We start from the raw sequence: 17,873 nt of genomic DNA, 5'->3' as shown, positions 1-17,873 counted from the left end.
TTATCGCACCTCACAATATGAATACATAAGTGTTTCCAGATACTTGATTAATAGGTATGTTAGAATGATCTTAGAGATACATTACATCACTACGTCATTCTAGGACGCTGAGGTGAACACCTCGAATACTACAGTGACTTTAGACCTCACTCTCGACTTATTTTGTACGGTGAGTTACAAAATTTCTTAATAGATGGTCAATAATATATTTTATTTGAATTGAGTTTAGTAGCTCCATACCATTCAAGTCTCCATTAAAATAAATTTATTTGTTAAACATATTTTTATATAACTATAAATTGTCAAAATAAAAAAGCCATATCTTTGAAAATATATTTAACAAATGATTTCATTTTAAAACTAAATAACTAAAGATATTTTTGACACAAAAAAATTAGAAATTAATGTTCTATTAAAATTTGAAAACAATAAGTAGATTTGTTGAGTAAAAAAAAAAAGTAAATTTGTTATTCTTTTTCTTTTAATTTGTACTAAATTACTAATAATTTGAATTTGACTAGACTAATTGGTTTGCAGTGATTTGTTGAGGAGAATGGAGGAACAAAAGGAGCCGGAGTTGGTGCAAGTCGCCGCCGAGTTAACAGAAGTGGTTCAGTCTCTTCCTTCCGACGCCGTTAACCACTTGTTCTCCCTCGGGGTTTGTTACTTCCTTATTAGTGCTATTCAATTCATTTTCATTTCAATTTTTTAATTGCTTTGTTCTTGCCACAGTTATGCGTGCGCTGCATCTTTCGTGTATTCGGCGTCCAAGCCACCACTGTCTATGCTTCACCTTCGCTATTCGGTCTTCAATCACCAACAGATAAACTCTGCACCCTCTGCTTAGGTATCCTTCAGTTTAGATTTCGCAATGACGACAACACTAGTATAACGGACGATGTTCCTCTCCTCATTTCCGATTTCGTTAAACGTGAGGGCTATCACTGTGATTCCTTTTCCCTCGAAGTTTCCATACCACAAATTATCCAACACAACGATAACTCTCTTCGGTAACCTCCTCTTCAATTACTACTCTTATTCCGTTCACCTTCTACATATTCATAACAATGTGTTATTATCATTTTCAAATTATTCTAGCTCATACATGAAAACCAAATATGGATCTCAACCTTGGTTCCAAGACACTTGCATATCTGCAAAGGAGGCCTTCAAATTTTCTATAATGCATCCTCTTCAAAATCTCCTGGTCAGTATATTTCTTTTGTGGGGAAATTGTAAAGGAAGCTTTTAATTTTATTCATTTTTATCACTAAAATCATTGGAAATGGCACTATTCAATGATCATCACCTGTTTAGACAAAGTTGTTTGTTCTTAAATGTACATTTTCTTTGCATGAGTCAAGGTATTATCTTTCAGTTCATTTGTTTTTGAACAAAACTCTAAAGAAATCAAGTTTTTCAGGAATGTAAATCAAGTACGGATTCTCTCCGCATCCGTTTGACATACAGCGTGTCAAAAGAGGCTGAGAAATCATGTTCGGATAATGTTGACAGTTGTAAGAGAAGAAAAACAGGCATGTCTAGTTTTATCACTGTGCTATGTGTTACATTTACTTTACTGTTTTTTTTTTTAAATTAAAAACATCTTTCGTCATCTGACTAACTTTACATTTTGGCACTTCAATTTGAGCTATGCTTTTTTCTCAGTACTATACTTTATGTATAATTGTTTTAGGACAAACCTATTATTCATTAGCCGTTCTATTGTGTTGCTATTAGACTGGGCTGGGCTTTTCTTTCTTAGTTATCAAGATGTTCATGAGTGTTCATTGTTTGCACAAGTGCATTGATTTTTCCTCTTGTGATAATGTGCCTTTGTTTCATATCTTTCTTAAGAAACAATATCTTTTTACAGTAGAGGATTGCTAGTAACAGTGACACATTCTCTCCCATTAGTTAAAATTCTTATGGGTCTTGCTACTTTGAAAGTGGGTTTTACATAAATTTTACAGGACCTATATGAATTTCAAATGATAGAAGAGCTTGTGTTCGAAATATGGTGTTCCTGTTATTTCTCTTTGTAATATAATGCTGCTACCGAAAGAACATTTTTTGGTATCTCTTGGTAATTCAGTTTCTTGCTGAAAAACTTCGGCATAGTGTCCTGACTTAGCTAAATTGCCTGTTGTGCAATAAACAAATAATTGTATTAAATGAATGTTAAGAAGAATGTCCCTTGTAGATATTTTTTTCCTTCCACTGTCCTACATTATTTCGGCCCCTTTATCTTCTACTTAACATGTAAACACTAAATAGCCAAACTCATTTCCCCTTATGAGTTGTTGTTGGCCGTTTTGACTCAATACATGTTTTATGCCTGTAGACAGTGTCTTATGTCCAATTTGTTCTACTCTTAACTATTACTCTGATCCATCTGACCCTAAGATTGTCTGTAGGTTTTACAATAGTGTAGACCCTGCCAATAATTTCTCAATTCCTTGAATTGACCATTTGGACATTTTTATAGATGAATGCAATTTAGTTGGACAAAAGCCTTCTAGCAGTTCGCCGGAAAACGAATCCTCTGATTGCTGTAAATTCTTGCTGGAAATGGTAATTCTTGATTATCCTCCTTTGTTCCAAATTCATATCTTGCAAGTTTAAATTACTTATTTTACACTATGATTTGATTTTTGTTAGTATGCTTTCTGTCTATTTCATCTGTATCGTAAGTCCTTCTCAGTTTGGGGGATCAGCATTCGACAATGGGAGTGATGTTTGTTTTGCTTTCATAGTAAAATCAAAAGTTCTGAGCCAATGGCGCAGACTCTATTTGTTCACTGTCTATTATTAAGATTATATATAATTCTATTTCTAATTTATGTTTCTTATTTTGTAGGCAAATGAACCTTGCCATTTTACTTACCTTTGCTATAGAGCACCTTTATATTTTGGTGGAAGATACCTGAAGGTAGTGGATTTGTTATTCCCCTATTTTTCTAAGTAAAATAACATATTGCAACTCTTAATCATATCAAGTTTCTCTGGTGTAGTCACATTTTTTACATTTTCAGGATAGAGTTGGAAAATTTACAATGGTATCATTGACCTTATTTAGAAACTGTTGGTTTATTATAGCAGAGAGATTGAGAAAATGGGAATTTACTGTGAATTTTATTCATACTAGCCAGAACACTTATAGTGTTTACAAAAGTAAAACTAACCACCACCACATTAGGAACGTGGAATAACTGACTAGACTTGCTCCTAAAGTTTAGCATCCACTAATTGACTAAAACAAAACTGAAACAATAATGATAAATAAATAATAATGACAAATAAATAAAAACTTAATGCAGTCCAAAAACAACTAATTAACACTCCTCCTTGCTTTAGGATCTGCAAACTCCAATTTTCTGCCTCAATAGCTCAAACTTGCTGACAGGAAGTGACTTTGTAAACAAATCTGCCAATTGATCTTCTGACCTGCAGTAAATCAAAGTCACTTCTCCATTTTGCTGCATCTCTCTTAAGAAGTAGAGCTTGATGTTAAAATGTTTAGTCTTGCCATGACACACAGGATCCTTTGAAATCGCAATTGCTGCCTGGTTGTCGATAAACACTTCTGTCTTATGATTCTGTTGGAGATGTAAGTCACATAAGATCTTTTTCAGCCATAAAACTTGATTTACAGCTGCTGTTGCTGCTATGAATTCAGCTTCTGCAGTGGATTGTGCTACTGTCTCCTGCTTCTTTGTGCACCATGAAAAAAACTCCTGAGCCTAGACTGAAACAATATCCTGAAGTGCTCTTCATGTCATCAATAGATCCAGCCCAATCACTATCAGAGAATCCACATAACTTGAAATTTTGACAGCTCTCAAACTGGACACCATAATCAACAGTACCTTTAATATATCTCAATACCCTTCTTGCTGCCTTTAAATGCATTTCACTAGCACAATGCATAAAACGAGAGAGAAGACTTACAGCAAACAAAATATCCGGCCTTGTTGCAGTGAGATACATTAAACATCCAATCAAGCTCCTGTAATAGCCTTCATCAACTTTGTCAACACCATCTTCCTTGCTCAGCTTCTCCTTTTGATTCATTGGTGTGCTAACCGCTTTGCACTCCTCCATTTGAAATTTTTTAAAGATTTCCTTAGCATATTTTTTTTGACATATGAACACATCATCCTCATTTTGTTTGATCTCAATTCCAAGAAAATAAGACATAAGACATAAGACCAAGATCTGTCATTTCAAAAACTTGCATCATTTCTTGTTTGAATTCTTCAACCAACCTTGTATCATCTCCAGTCACTAAAAGATCATCAACATAGAGGGAAACTATGAGAAAATTTTTTCCCTTATGTTTTACATAAAGAGTGGCCTCAGATAAGCTTTTCACAAAGCCTATGCTTAATAGGTGTTCATTTATCCTACTGTACCAAGCTCTTGGTGCTTGTTTTAATCCATAAAGGGCTTTTTTGAGTAGATAGACTTTATCTTCTTCACCATGCATAACAAATCCCTCTGGCTGCTCCACATATATCTCTTCTTGTAAAACTCCATTTAAAAAAGCTGATTTGACATCTAACTGGAATACTTTCCAGCCTTGTTGAGCAGCAACGGCTAACACCAATCTAATTGTATCTAATCTGGACACTGGTGCAAAAGTGTCAAAATAATCAACACCAAAAATTTGTGCATACCCTTTTACTACAAGTCTGGCCTTGTATTTATTGATAGAGCAATCCGCATTAAGCTTTGTTCTGAAAACCCATTTAACTCCAATAACTTTTCTATCTTGAGGCTTGTCAACCAGCTCCCATGTGTTGTTTTTTTGAATCATCGAAATCTCATCTTCCATTGCCTTTTTCCATTTTGGATCCTTGAGTGCTTCCTCACAACAACTAGGTTCGCATACTGCTACATTGCATCTTTGATAAATGTCTGACAGCAGCCTTGTGCCTCTAATAGGAGAGTCATCTTCTAATTCATTCTGACACAACTCTGTTGTTTGGTTTCCGCCATAATCATCTTCAATATTGTTAAACAATCCAATTGTTTTTTGTCGGTTCTTCCAATCCCATTGTTGATCTTCATTGAAATTCACATCCCTAGAAACAGTCAACTTTCCTGTTTGAGGATGATATACTTTGTAGGCTTTTGAAACAGAACTATAACCCACAAAAATACCCGGATTTGCTTTCTTGTCAAGCTTGTCGCGCTTAACCTGTGGAACATGTGCAAAACAGACATAACCAAACACTTTAAGAAAGGTTAGTGAAGGCTTATATCCATACCAAGCCTCAAAAGGAGTTTTGTCTTTCAAAGCCTTGGATGGAAGTCGATTTTGAAGAAAAACGGCTGTGTTTGCCGCTTCGGCCCAAAATTCTTTTGGCAATTCTTTCTCATGCAGCATGCATCTGGCCATCTCCATTACTGATCTATTTCTCCTTTCGCTAACTCCATTTTGCTCTGGAGTGTATGGGGTTGTCAGTTGATGTACAATACCAGCTTCTTCACAAAATAGATTAAATTGTGTTGAGGTGTACTCCTTCCCATTATCTGATCTTAGAAGTTGTATCTTGCAACCACTTTGATTTTCCACCATATTCTTGAACTTTACAAAGACTCCAGCCACTTCATGCTTGAATTTCAAGAAAAAAATCCAGCACATTCTTGTAAAATCATCTATGAAAAGAATAAAGTATAGACTACCTTGTAACGATGGAGTTCTTTGAGGTCCTGCCACATCTGTGTGAATGAGTTGTAGCTTTTGAGAGGCTCTCCAAACTGTTTTGGGAAATGACATTCTGTTTTGTTTACCAAATTGACAGGCATTACAATTTGGCAAATGATCAGAAAGTATTGGTAGACCTTCAATCATATCTTTCCTCTTCATGTTCAGCATCCTTTGAATATGACAGTGGCCAAGTCGCTTATGCCAGAGTTCAGTGGGACTAACTTGAGTGATGTAAGCTGTCTGCTCCTCCACAATTGGATCAAATGAGAAGCTTTTACCTCTCATTTTAACCCTTAAAATCTCCCGACCGGTAGTGTCAAAGATAAGACAGTGTTGATTTTCGAAAAAAAATTTAAATCCCTTTTCTAACAATTGACCCACACTAAGCAGATTTTGGTCAATGTCAGGCACATACAGAACATCTGAGATTGTTTTCATACCTGAGCTAGTTGGAATTACAATGGTTCCTTTTCCTTTTGCAGAAATATAGTCACCATTTCCAATTCTGACTTTTGAGAATTTTACAGGCTTCAAATCCTTGAAAAGAGTTTTATCATATGTCATGTGGTTTGTACAACCACTATCAATCAGCCAACATTCAGAATTACTCCTTGCTGAGAAGGATGTCTCCACAAAAATTTGATCTTCTTCATCTTGCTCTACAACCTTGGCATTGGTTTCATGTTGTTGAAATTTGCTTTTGCAAATTACAGCTTCATGTCCAAGCTGATTGCCCTTGTTGCACTTTGCGTCTGGTCTTCTCCAACATCTGAACGGTGGGTGACCCATTTTGCCGCAATGCTCACAAGGTGGGTAATTTTTCTTTTTACCTTTGTCTTTGCTTTGACTACTTCCAACTTCATGATGCTTGGCTGGTAAAGCACCTTCAACCACGTGATCTTGTCTCATAAGCCTTCGCTGCTCTTGCGCCTGCAAGGCATGTAACACTCCTGCTAAGGTGATTTTGGACAGATCCTTTGTATTCTCCAAAGTAGTTATTGATGCTTCGTATCTCTCTGGCACTGTAACCAGAATTTTTTCTACAATTCTTGAATCAGCAAATTGAGTACCGAGTAATCGAACCTTATTTGCAATGGAGAGCAATCTATCTGAGTAATCTTTGATTGTCTCAGAATCTTTCATTTTTTGCAATTCGAACTCCCTCATCAAGTTCAACACTTGCATGCCTCGAACCCTTTCATCTCCTGCATATTCTTCCTTCAAATAGTCCCAGATGGCTTTCGCTGTTTTGAGGGTCATGACTCTGGTGAAAACAGTTTGTGAAACACCAGCGAAAAGACACGATTTTGCTTTTGCCTTTCTAGTTTTTTTCTCCTTGTGATATTTTAGTTGTGCCATGGTAGGATTATCCGGCAGCGGAGGAACGTCATAATCCTCTTCCACGGCTTCCCAAAGGTCTAAAGCCTCTAGGTAAGACTCCATTCTTACTGCCCAAAGGTCATAGTTGTCCCCATCAAAGACGGGTGGAGCAACTTGTGAGAAACTTGTTTCAGTTTCCATTTTTACAGGTCCCGTAAGAAGAAAGCTGTGATACCAGTTGTTGGTTTATTATAGCAGAGAGATTGAGAAAATGGGAATTTACTGTGAATTTTATTCATACTAGCCAGAACACTTATAGTGTTTACAAAAGTAAAACTAACCACCACCACATTAGGAACGTGGAATAACTGACTAGACTTGCTCCTAAAGTTTAGCATCCACTAATTGACTAAAACAAAACTGAAACAATAATGATAAATAAATAATAATGACAAATAAATAAAAACTTAATGCAGTCCAAAAACAACTAATTAACAGAAACAACCCGATTAAAGACCAAACTGTTGGATCTGTAATGGATTTGCTATGTCTCTCCTGCCTTTTCCCTCTCCCTGTTTGTGTCATACCTGTCTATTTTGATGTAAGGTACCTGTAGGTATAAAAATAAATATTACAACCAGATCTCCCTTCAAAAGTAGCACCAATAAGCTTACATGTCTAGATATGCTGATCTGCTATGATGTGATTATTATACATGCAAATTGTGTGAAGTTGTTTCTGTGTGATACTTAATGTGATCTGCAAGTTTGCTTTCTTGACTTTGACTTATATGACTTAATGTCACAGAAAGCGATTCTCATATATTGAATACAATTGCCATAGTTTTTTCTGAATATGAGCATATTTCTATGACTTAGAAATTGATGATTAACCAAGATTTAACCTAGCTTGTGCAACTTAAATTTTATACCAATACCTTCACACAGTATTCGCGGAATGTGAGTCAATCACGTTGGATCATTGACGATGAAAGAATGGGGGAAGCATCAGTAGAGGTACTGTCTACTCTTGCAAATTTCTGTTGCCGGAAAATACTTTCTTTAAAAGTTGATTGTTGACTGTGCAAGATGACAATAATGAATACTTGCAATGTAGGAAATAATTGGTGGAAACATCCTCCCAGTATGCCAAGCTGATAGTTTCAAGTTTCATGCTGCCGGAAGAGAAGATATTGATGTACCAAGACTCATGGTTTTGATTTATGTCATAAGTTTATTGGTGGATAAACTTATCTGATATGTAATTATTCTTCTAGGTTCGAATGCTGGGCCTAGGCAGGCCATTCCTTGTTGAGGTGCAAAATGCACGACAAGTCCCATCTGAACAGTTTGTTAAAGATATAGAGAAAAAGATAAATAGCATGGAGAATAAATTGGTAAGGCTGTAGCCGATTTGGTAACATTTGTATGTCAGTTAATTATTTCGCGGTGAATAAATGCATAATACCATGTATTCTTGTAGGTTAGAGTGAAAAATCTGAAACTTGTTGGCAGTCATGGCTGGGACCTCATGCGTGAAGGAGAAGCTGAGAAGCAGGTCTTGCATTTCTCTTTTTAATTGTATACTTTTTATTTTATAATTTATAGTCAATGGTTTGCAGCTTTGAGTCTTTCATCTGAGTCATCCTTACTATTATAATCTTCAAATTGTATAGAAGCAATATGCTGCTTTAGTGTGGATTTCTCGTCCTCTGAAGGATGAAGATTATCAACACGTGTCTTCACTCAAGGATTTGGTGAGTTTTTTTATTGTTGTTTATTACTTGTTAAGTTGTTACCTAACTTGTACTTTGTAAAAAAAGTTTAACATAAACTGGCAGGGCGATATTTCTATTTTGGTCCCGGTGTGATTGATATAGGCCAAGATGTGTCATCTTTTATTATTTACATCCCAACGTTCCTTTTGCATTGGCTAATGCTCATAAACATTCGGATAATCTCTTATGGATTTTTGCATATTAGCTAATATTTTTGTTTTAATTTGTAATTATAAAAATGACAATTTTTTTTTCTTGTTTTATGCAGAAAGTTTTGCAAAGGACCCCAATCAGGGTGCTACACCGTCGTAGTCCTTTAGAACGTGAAAAAATCATTCATTGGTACGACTATATATTGACAGTTTTATGCCAAGCTCATAACTAAGGCCAGATTCAAACTAGTAACTGAAATTTTGCCATCTCTTCTGTTTGTCAAATCTTAGGATGAAAATGGAGACAATTGCTGGAAGTTCCCAATATTTCCTTTTGCATCTATGTACACAGGTATTGTTTTATATTCCCATGTAGGCAAATAAAAATTCCCGATGAATGAAATAATTTTAAATTAGATCTAGACACAAAGTGATGATTTTAACACCACCAACTCGGTGGCCACAATCCAGCCAGCCATAGGCCTTTACATTTGATTGGCAAAGAATGGTGACAAATATGCAAAACATATCTAAGCTGGTTTATCTTAAGTACAAAATTTTATTTGGGCAAAATAAATTTACGATTACAATGGAGTAACTAACTACTATTTTGGCCAGACTAGGATTGAGTGGTTTGAGTTAGAGGACCTAGCACGAGTTATATTCCCCCACGTTCCTACTAAACAATAATTCTTGGTTGTTACGGACAGCTAAATCTGTACTCCCTAATTTGTAAAAACTCATACAATTGTGCAGGCTGGGACCTACATCAAGGAATTCGTTCATGGGGATCTTGGACGCACACATCCTAGGTATATCAAATAACACCCATGGTTTCTGAGAATTAATAAAAAAAAGTATTCCTTCCATCTGTTTTTATGTTTTACAAACATATAATGCTATTGTCTACCATACCTTATTGGCAAATGCATTATTTGTTACATTTGTTTTTGCAGCATTGGATCTATGTTCGGATGTAGAGCTGAAATTTTGCAACTTGATGTGACAGACATCAAGATGGAATGTTTCCTGACTTAAGGGTACCTCATGGCCCCATTTTAAATCTTCCTAGTTCTTACTGATTTATTTAGATTTAGTAGATAGACCGATTTTGACAGTTAATTTTTGTTGAGGCAGGCAAAGTTAATGTTAAACATGACCTTATATTTGAAATGATATTCTAAAAGTAAGTTGAAATAATTGAAGTTAAATTATTTTTGTGGTATAAAAGTCGATATGCACTTTACAAGTAGCACACTTAAAATCAATTAATTCGATTAAATAGGAATTACATGGTCAACAGGAATCGACTGCTGTGTTCATTACTTCATTGTAGACATCATGTATATTTGGATGGTGGTGACCGGTGAACTTTTGCCAAAATTTTGCTAAAATTATGGTGATTTACTGTGACGCCAATCCAGACATACACTTTTTTTCCTCCAAATTCTTTACATTTAGTCAAATCATAACATCAAACTCCGGTTCATGATGGAAAGTGTTTGTCATTTGATGAGAAAAATCTAAACTAATTAAATACTGAGTTTTGATTGGCTGAATGAGTCTATAGCGCTATGTGTTTGAATGATAGACACTTGATCAACATCTTCCAGTTGAGAAACTTTTGTTCCTAAATGCAAGTGTTTGTATAGTTGAGAAACTTTTGTTCCTAAATGCACGTGTTTGTATGACAGACACGTGATCAACAACTTCCAGTTGAGAAAGTTTTGTTCCTAAATGTGAATCCAAGTATCCTAGCTTGTGTTTGGTTATGGGTTGAAAAAATTGATTTTGAATGAATAAATTTTAGCTAAATGTGAATTGAATGCATAGTGGTTTATATTTGAATGCATTTTCATAAAACTGAGGTGAGTTTAAAACCAAATTGGAACAGTATTAATTTTGGTTCCTTTACAAGTTGAATCATACGTACAATCAGTAGTATGTTTGGATCCATGTTATGTGGAGTTTCTTATGTTCCTATGTATATTTGATATGAATTTACAAAACCTGGAAGTTGTCGAGTTTGTGCACTGCGATGAGCTAACAAATGTATAATTACGGGGTTGAATATTTCAAGAGGAATTGTTCCATTCAATAATATATACAAGGGGGCTCGTGTACAATTCATACATGTAGTGCAATGTTTTTAAAGGGCAATAATCACTTTTCTACTAAGCATCCCATCCCCATAAAAGAAAAAAATGACTGAAAGTAATAAGCCTTCATAGTCCATTGCCATGGCTGGTATAGTATTCAAGAAATCACCTAATGATGTTCCTTTCTACTCAATCCAATGAGCCTCTAACATCTTTGCCATAAAACCGTACCGGTCAGCGGCTTCATCAATCTGCAGTCAACAACTTATCAGTATAAGTTACTAAGACAATAATTATAATACAACACTACCAAATAAAGCTAAAAGGAAAACACATTTATTACAATTTTCTGCGTGGGACGTCCAGCTCCATGTCCAGCATTGCATTCAATTCGAGCAATTATAGGGTTCGTCTGAGGACTTTTATCCAGGCTAGTGACAAGGACATGCTGCAAGGTCTGATAAATATTTGGAATACAAAGTTAAAAGTTTTGCAGCTTGCAAAATATAATCATAAATTACAGAAAACAGACTAACCGCTAATAGCTTCAATGAATGCAATGGCACCACACGATCATCATGATCAGCTGTCAATAGCATTGTCGATGGATACTGGACTGACTTATTTGGATGTTGTTCCCATGGTCTCCGGACATTATGCAATGGCGAGTACCTAAAACAACATAGTATTAACAAAACTTTCATCTAGTGTTATATAATATACAGTTTCATCTTAATATTTAATGACAGGTTTAACCAAACTCACTTGATTATCCAATGAAATTCTTCCTCCTTGTCAGAACTGCCAAATTCTGTGGTCCAAGTATGACCTGAATATCAAAGCACCAAAACAATATATGACATTACTATGACAATATAACTAATTAGTATACATTACAAAGAGCAGATCAGAATAAACCTATAGTGAATTTGTGGAACCGTAACATGTCCATAACACCAACATGAGCCAGTGCACAACCAAAAAGATCAGGTCTCTGTTCAAAATGGGGAGAAATAGTGAATACAGCAAGCTCAATACTGGAGGCACAATACAAAGGATGGGATTGGAGAAACAAAGACCAAATGCAGTTCAATAGAGATTGATTCAGACCTGATTAATGCAAGCGCCAACAAGAAGTCCACCATTGCTTCCACCTTCGATGCATAACTTTTTGGGTTGGGTATAACCGGCAGATACAAGGTATTCAGCTGCAGAAATGAAGTCGTCAAAGCATGTTTGCTTATTTGAAAGGGCTCCTGCTTTATGCCATTTCTCTCCGTATTCTCCACCACCACGAATATTTGCTAAGCAAAAAACAGAACCTAAATGTCTTGCAATGACAATACGACTGACATTGAAATTTGGTGTAAGACTGATGTTAAAACCACCATATCCGTATAACAAACAAGGGTGTGAACCATTCAAAGTTATATCCTTTCTTGCAACAATGAACATCGGTACCTTCGTTCCGTCTTTACTAGGCACAAAAACCTGAAATGTGTTATTTCGTATCAAATAATCAAACGCAACCAAATGAAACATATATTAAACAAACAAATTCCAAGAGACAACAATGGTCATACTCATAAGAGAATAATGGTATCTCATAGGGCCTAATTTATAATGCAAACTTTGAACATGAATGAGTTTCATTTTTTACCTGATTGACCTGAAATTCTGAGCGATCAAACCCAGGGACCTCAATCTCACGAAATATCTTCATATCAGGAATCTGTGTTCCCCCCAGGTTACACTGATATATGATACCAGGAGTCAAAAAGCTTGAAAAGGCAATGAAAACCACACTATCTTGACGCCTTGCAGAAATTTCACTAACTGTGCCAATGTCAATTGGTATTTGATGCTGCAGGGAACCTGTTTCTAAGTCTCTTACTTGTAGAACAAATTTCACATCACTCAAGTAGCTCACAATTAGTTGGTTACCGTTTACAGCAAATGCTGACTTGAGCACATCTGTTTCAGATTCTTGAATAACATCAGTCCAAGTATTTGGTTCTTTCAAATCAACCCGGACTAGTTTATATTTTGGAGCATCTTTATTAGTCAAAAATGTAAACACAGTGTCATCATTTGCAACAGGTTCATAACTTGCATCAAAGTTATCAATAAGCTTGACAAAAGGGAGGAAGGATTTCTCATTTCGAAAACCTTCCAAACCATCAGGAAGTTCCGACAAGTCGAAGTAATATATTTTGTTGACTGGATCACACCCCTCTGAAATAATGAGAATAACATACTGCAAAATCAAATAAAACAGTTAGTTTCTTACGAAATTTCAAGTTATATATATAAAAAGATTTGCATACTTGGTCACACTAATGCACATGTCCAATCAAAATTGGTACCTTTCCGTCATCGGTGACAGTTCCATCAAACATATATTTAGGGTTGTGAGGATCTCTCCAGCACAGAATATCTTGTGATTGATCGGTACCGAGAAAATGATAATATAGCTCATGATAAAGGTTAGTATCAGTCTCAGTCCCAGCATCTACTACATCTCCATCCCTACATTATAAATTAGCAAAACACTCAATCAAGAAAACACAAAACTGACCCTAGTCCTTCCTACCATCATCAGAAGCACTATGATTCACTGACTGTTAATATGAATTTGACAGAAATGACTCACTTGATTGTTGGAGCCGGAAAGCGGCTGTAAAAGAAACCTTTGCTATCATGTGTCCAACTAGTAGAAGAAAACTTCACCTGAATGAAATTGAAAATGAAACACAATCAATCATGATTCATTACTATGATTATTAAAACAGTATGAGATAGTATTATTTTTATTACTACTCACCCAAGACAAAGTATCAGGTTGCACAACCTTGTCATGAACACGCATGACCTTTATAGTAGCCCAATCACTACCACTGGAACTGAGTCCATAAGCCAAAAACTTAGCATCTTTGCTAACAGATAAGCTGTTGAGTGAAACTGTGCCATCTTCACTGAGAACATTAGGGTCAAGCAAAACCTCTGCTTCACCCTCCAAACTATCCTGAAATTAATATTCATGAATTCATAAATATCTATCTACATGACTTTTTGGCAACTATATAGTATATATACAAAATGTGAAAGTGAAAGGTAACCTGAACATAGAGGACACTCTGAGATTGAAGACCAGTATTATGAAAGTAAAAGTATTTATCATCTCTTTTGAAAGGAGCACTATAACGAGGATGATCATATACTTTTTTGATTGTATCACCAAGTTTAGCTCTAACATCGATTGTCTTCAACACTGAATCCGTTAAAGCAACCTGTTGTTGTACAAACTCTTTAACTTCTTCTGCATCAGGATTTTCAAGCCACCGGTAAGGGTCGGGAATGTCAACACCGTGATAGTTGTCAACAACGGAGTCATCTCTACGAAGAATAGGATATTGAATGGTTTGTTGTTCAAAGACAGAAAGTGAACCCATTGTTGTTGTGTTGAGGAATGTAGAAGAAGAAGAATGAGATTTGAATGGTGATAATGTGAAAAAACGAGGAACGAAACGTGAAAATGACAACATGTTTGGTTAGTTAGACGCTTTAAATAGTTGACAGAGTTTCCTTTATCATTCAAACTCATGGGATTATGTCGCCATTTTTAACCATTGTCTTGTGTAGGATATTTTATTCTATTTTTATATTCTTCACTTTTAAATACTTGAACCATTTTTTGTTCCCTTCAAACGCCAACAAAATATCATCCATATCCGTTACCAAAAAAAAAAAATATCATCCATATCCTTTTTTTAAATAAACTTCTATATATATGTTTTTATCTTAATTTTGTTGACAATTTTTAATTACGTACTTTCTTTCTTTCAATTTTCCTTTTTATAATTTTCCTTTTTCTTTTTTTCTTTTTAAACTTTTCATCCATATCCTTTTATAATTTTTAATTACGTACTTTTTATCTTAATTTTCCTTTTTTTCTTTTTTTCTATTTGTTTTACTAAATTGCTTAGACATATCCTATTTATAATTTCAGTATTTCATTTTAATTTAGACTAGAATTAAGTCAATTATAATATAGTTTTCAATTTTAAATATTTTTCGTATATAAGTTTTTTATACATATATTTTAAAATATTCATGTTAGACTGTTTTATTTTTTAAGTTCCCGAAGTTGTAAGGCATGTCGCCATTTTGAACCAAATATGGATTAGAATGTATTTGGACTTGAACACCAATCAAATACAAAACCAGATTCACATTTATGAGACGGACATTAACACCAACCAAACACAATAACGATTTTTTTACTAATATGCCACATATATGAAAAGAATGTACTAATATGCCACAACTGGAAATAAAATACCAATGTGCCACTTTTGTAGTAAAGGTTCGTCCAATGGTTGGACGACCATTTGAAGCATTTTTTTTTCTAGTTGCGGTTCGGCCAACCCTTGGCCGAACATGTGAAGAGCGTTTTTATTTTATTTTTTTATTTTGAATTAATAAATAATATTTTTATATTATAAATATTAATAATTAATTAATTTAATTAGTGTTTTAAAAATTGGACTGAACCGGTTGATTGGACCAATGAGACCGATTGGACCAATGAGAGGTCACTGGTTTGGTGTGATTGTTAGACCTGATATGCTATTGAACCGGTGAGAACCGACTAAAATTGATCAAATATAAATATAAATATATGTTTTTTTAATATGCAATTTGTATCTAGCAGGATTCGAACTTGAGACTTTGAGAGGAGCACACTTAATTAATTATTAAATTATAAATATTAATAATTAATTCATTTTAATATAATATTTATTTATTATTTTAATAATATAATAAAAATATAAACAATTTATTTTTAATTTTTTTCTATTAAGATACAAAAGGTATTAAAAATGGTGTAACGTAGAAGATATTTACACTCGCTTTTGATTTTAAAAGGGTGTAATATAGAATGTATTTACACCCGTTTGTGAACAGATATAAATTTGTTACATATTTTTCACCCGATAAATATACACCCGTTTTTTAGCCGATTCTCACCGGTTCAATAGCATATCTGATCCAACAATCACATCCGACCGATGATCCCTCTAGTTTCCAGTCTCATCGGTCCAATCAACCGGTTCAATCCAATTTTTAAAATACTAAATAAAATAATTAATTATTAATATTTATAATATAAAAATATTATTTATTAATTCAAAATAAATAAAAAATGAAAAGAAAAAAAAAACACTCTTCACATGGTCGGCCAAGGGTTGGCCGAACTGCAAGTAAAAAAAATGCTTCAAATGGTCGTCCAACCATTAGACGAACCTTTACTAAAAACATGGCACATTGGTATTTTATTTTCAGCTTGTGGCATATTAGTGTATTGTTTTGATATAAGTGGCATATTAGTAAAAAAATCCACAATAACATTTTATTTTTATTCTTTTATTTTTAATTTTTTTTAAATGGAGGACAATATTATTTACACCAAAAATGTAAAACAAAACAAATCACTACTTCTTTTGAATAACAAAATTAATTTATTTTAAAATTATGTTCATTACTTTATGAGGTGCGTCATTGCTATATGCATGAGTATTTGAAATATTGTAAAATATCCATTGTTTATGGTGTTAGGAAGCAAAAAAAATACCAAATACAAAATAGTATGAAAGTGAATTGATATTTCGAAGACACTTTCTCATGTTTGATCATTTATTTGAGGTGATTTTGAGGGTTGTGTCTTCTATGGTAAAACATTTATGTGAAGACAAGTTTAACTTGCACTACCAAAAAAACATATATAACAATGGATGCCACATACTTATAATAACAATAGAACAATTGTTGTTAAGTAGAGTTTGGTTGTAAGCGAGTTATTTATAATTACGGTTTATTGTCCATGGTAGGAAACTGAATAGCGCGCTACATACAACCACAGTTGTATTAAAAAACTGTTGTTGTATGTCTTTTAATAAAATTAAAAAATGCAGCAGTAGAACAACAACATCAAGAAGAAGAAGAAGAAGAAGAAGAAGAAGAAGAAGAAGAAGAAGAAGAAGAAGAAGAAGAAGAATAACAACAACAAAACAACAAGAATAACAATAATAACTACAAGAAAAACAAGAACAATAACAAAAAAAGAATAACAAAAACAGTAACAACAACTAACACTGCTATCTTGAATCCATACTTTCTTTATCTCATTCAAGTTGGAGAAAAGATGGCGGAGTTCTAAAATTTGTAAATAAAAAAATGATGTTTTTGAGTTTTGTTTATGAAAGAAATAATATTTTCGAGCTTGGTTTAGTGGAGAAATAAAGTATCGTGAAAGATGACGTTTGGAGGTAGAAGACGAAGTTCATTTAAGTTGGAAGTTTGTCTAAGTTTTAGGTTTCACGCGAATCACTAACAGTGATGTGTTGAGCGTTGATACTCACTAAATGGATGGCAAAGATTTGTGGGCGGTGAAGAAACTCAATAAACATAATTATATTTTCCCATGACCCCGGGTGACTTAAAAATAAATAAAAAACAAAACCGTAGGTACTAGGATTCGAACCCATAACTCTTAGTGACTTTTTGTCACGGTTGAAACTTTAAACCGTAGTAATAAAGTGGATAGTGCGCTACATAAAACAACGATTGTTGTATGTCTGTTAATATAAAATATAAAAATGCAGCAATGGAACAACAACATCAAAATTCGAACTCATGACGATGCACCACCTTTTACCACGGTTGAAACTTCCAATCATGGTAAAAAATGGCTTAAAATTGAAAATATAAAGAAAGCGCCTAATTGAATATATTCTACCTCCATGGAT

General features: G+C 34.3%; 2 protein-coding genes across 2 annotated transcripts; one reads left to right on the top strand and one right to left on the bottom strand.

Moving 5' to 3' along the window:
* Positions 1-502: 502 nt before the first annotated feature.
* On the top strand, positions 503-10,176 carry LOC131596706 (uncharacterized). Its single transcript, XM_058869447.1, has 15 exons — positions 503-658; positions 733-1,010; positions 1,099-1,207; positions 1,424-1,535; positions 2,489-2,574; positions 2,861-2,932; positions 7,984-8,052; positions 8,153-8,233; positions 8,313-8,432; positions 8,519-8,593; positions 8,712-8,792; positions 9,082-9,155; positions 9,257-9,317; positions 9,722-9,777; positions 9,922-10,176. The coding sequence occupies exons 1-15, from the start codon at positions 554-556 to the stop codon at positions 10,001-10,003; spliced, it is 1,461 nt and encodes a 486-aa protein (XP_058725430.1). The 5' UTR covers positions 503-553; the 3' UTR covers positions 10,004-10,176.
* Positions 10,177-11,009: 833 nt separating this feature from the next.
* LOC131596705 (uncharacterized) lies at positions 11,010-14,697 on the bottom strand. The gene is made up of 11 exons (XM_058869446.1): positions 14,184-14,697; positions 13,889-14,089; positions 13,718-13,794; positions 13,431-13,593; positions 12,725-13,321; positions 12,175-12,555; positions 11,983-12,058; positions 11,830-11,893; positions 11,601-11,736; positions 11,408-11,521; positions 11,010-11,315 (listed from the first exon to the last, which is right to left on the bottom strand). Exons 1-11 carry the CDS (start codon positions 14,607-14,609, stop codon positions 11,250-11,252), a joined length of 2,301 nt encoding a protein of 766 aa, XP_058725429.1. The 5' UTR covers positions 14,610-14,697; the 3' UTR covers positions 11,010-11,249.
* Between the last annotated feature and the right edge of the window lie 3,176 nt (positions 14,698-17,873).

The sequence above is a fragment of the Vicia villosa genome, linkage group LG4 (assembly GCF_029867415.1).
Source record: "Vicia villosa cultivar HV-30 ecotype Madison, WI linkage group LG4, Vvil1.0, whole genome shotgun sequence".
Taxonomy (NCBI): Eukaryota; Viridiplantae; Streptophyta; class Magnoliopsida; order Fabales; family Fabaceae; genus Vicia; species Vicia villosa.
The sequence above is the reverse complement of the archived record's forward strand: the minus strand, read 5'-3'. Positions and strand labels throughout refer to the sequence as shown.

Excerpts from the sequence above, each read along its gene's own strand:
- LOC131596705 (XM_058869446.1), bottom strand. The coding sequence starts at position 14,609 with ATGTTGTCATTTTCACGTTTCGTTCCTCGTTTTTTCACATTATCACCA. Across the intron at positions 13,795-13,888 it reads AACCTGATACTTTGTCTTGG|GTGAAGTTTTCTTCTACTAG; the intron begins GTGAGTAGTAAT and ends AATTTCATTCAG. Across the intron at positions 11,316-11,407 it reads GACGTCCCACGCAGAAAATT|ATTGATGAAGCCGCTGACCG; the intron begins GTAATAAATGTG and ends TGTTGACTGCAG.
- LOC131596706 (XM_058869447.1), top strand. The coding sequence starts at position 554 with ATGGAGGAACAAAAGGAGCCGGAGTTGGTGCAAGTCGCCGCCGAGTTA. Across the intron at positions 659-732 it reads ACCACTTGTTCTCCCTCGGG|TTATGCGTGCGCTGCATCTT; the intron begins GTTTGTTACTTC and ends TTCTTGCCACAG. Across the intron at positions 8,433-8,518 it reads ATAGCATGGAGAATAAATTG|GTTAGAGTGAAAAATCTGAA; the intron begins GTAAGGCTGTAG and ends GTATTCTTGTAG.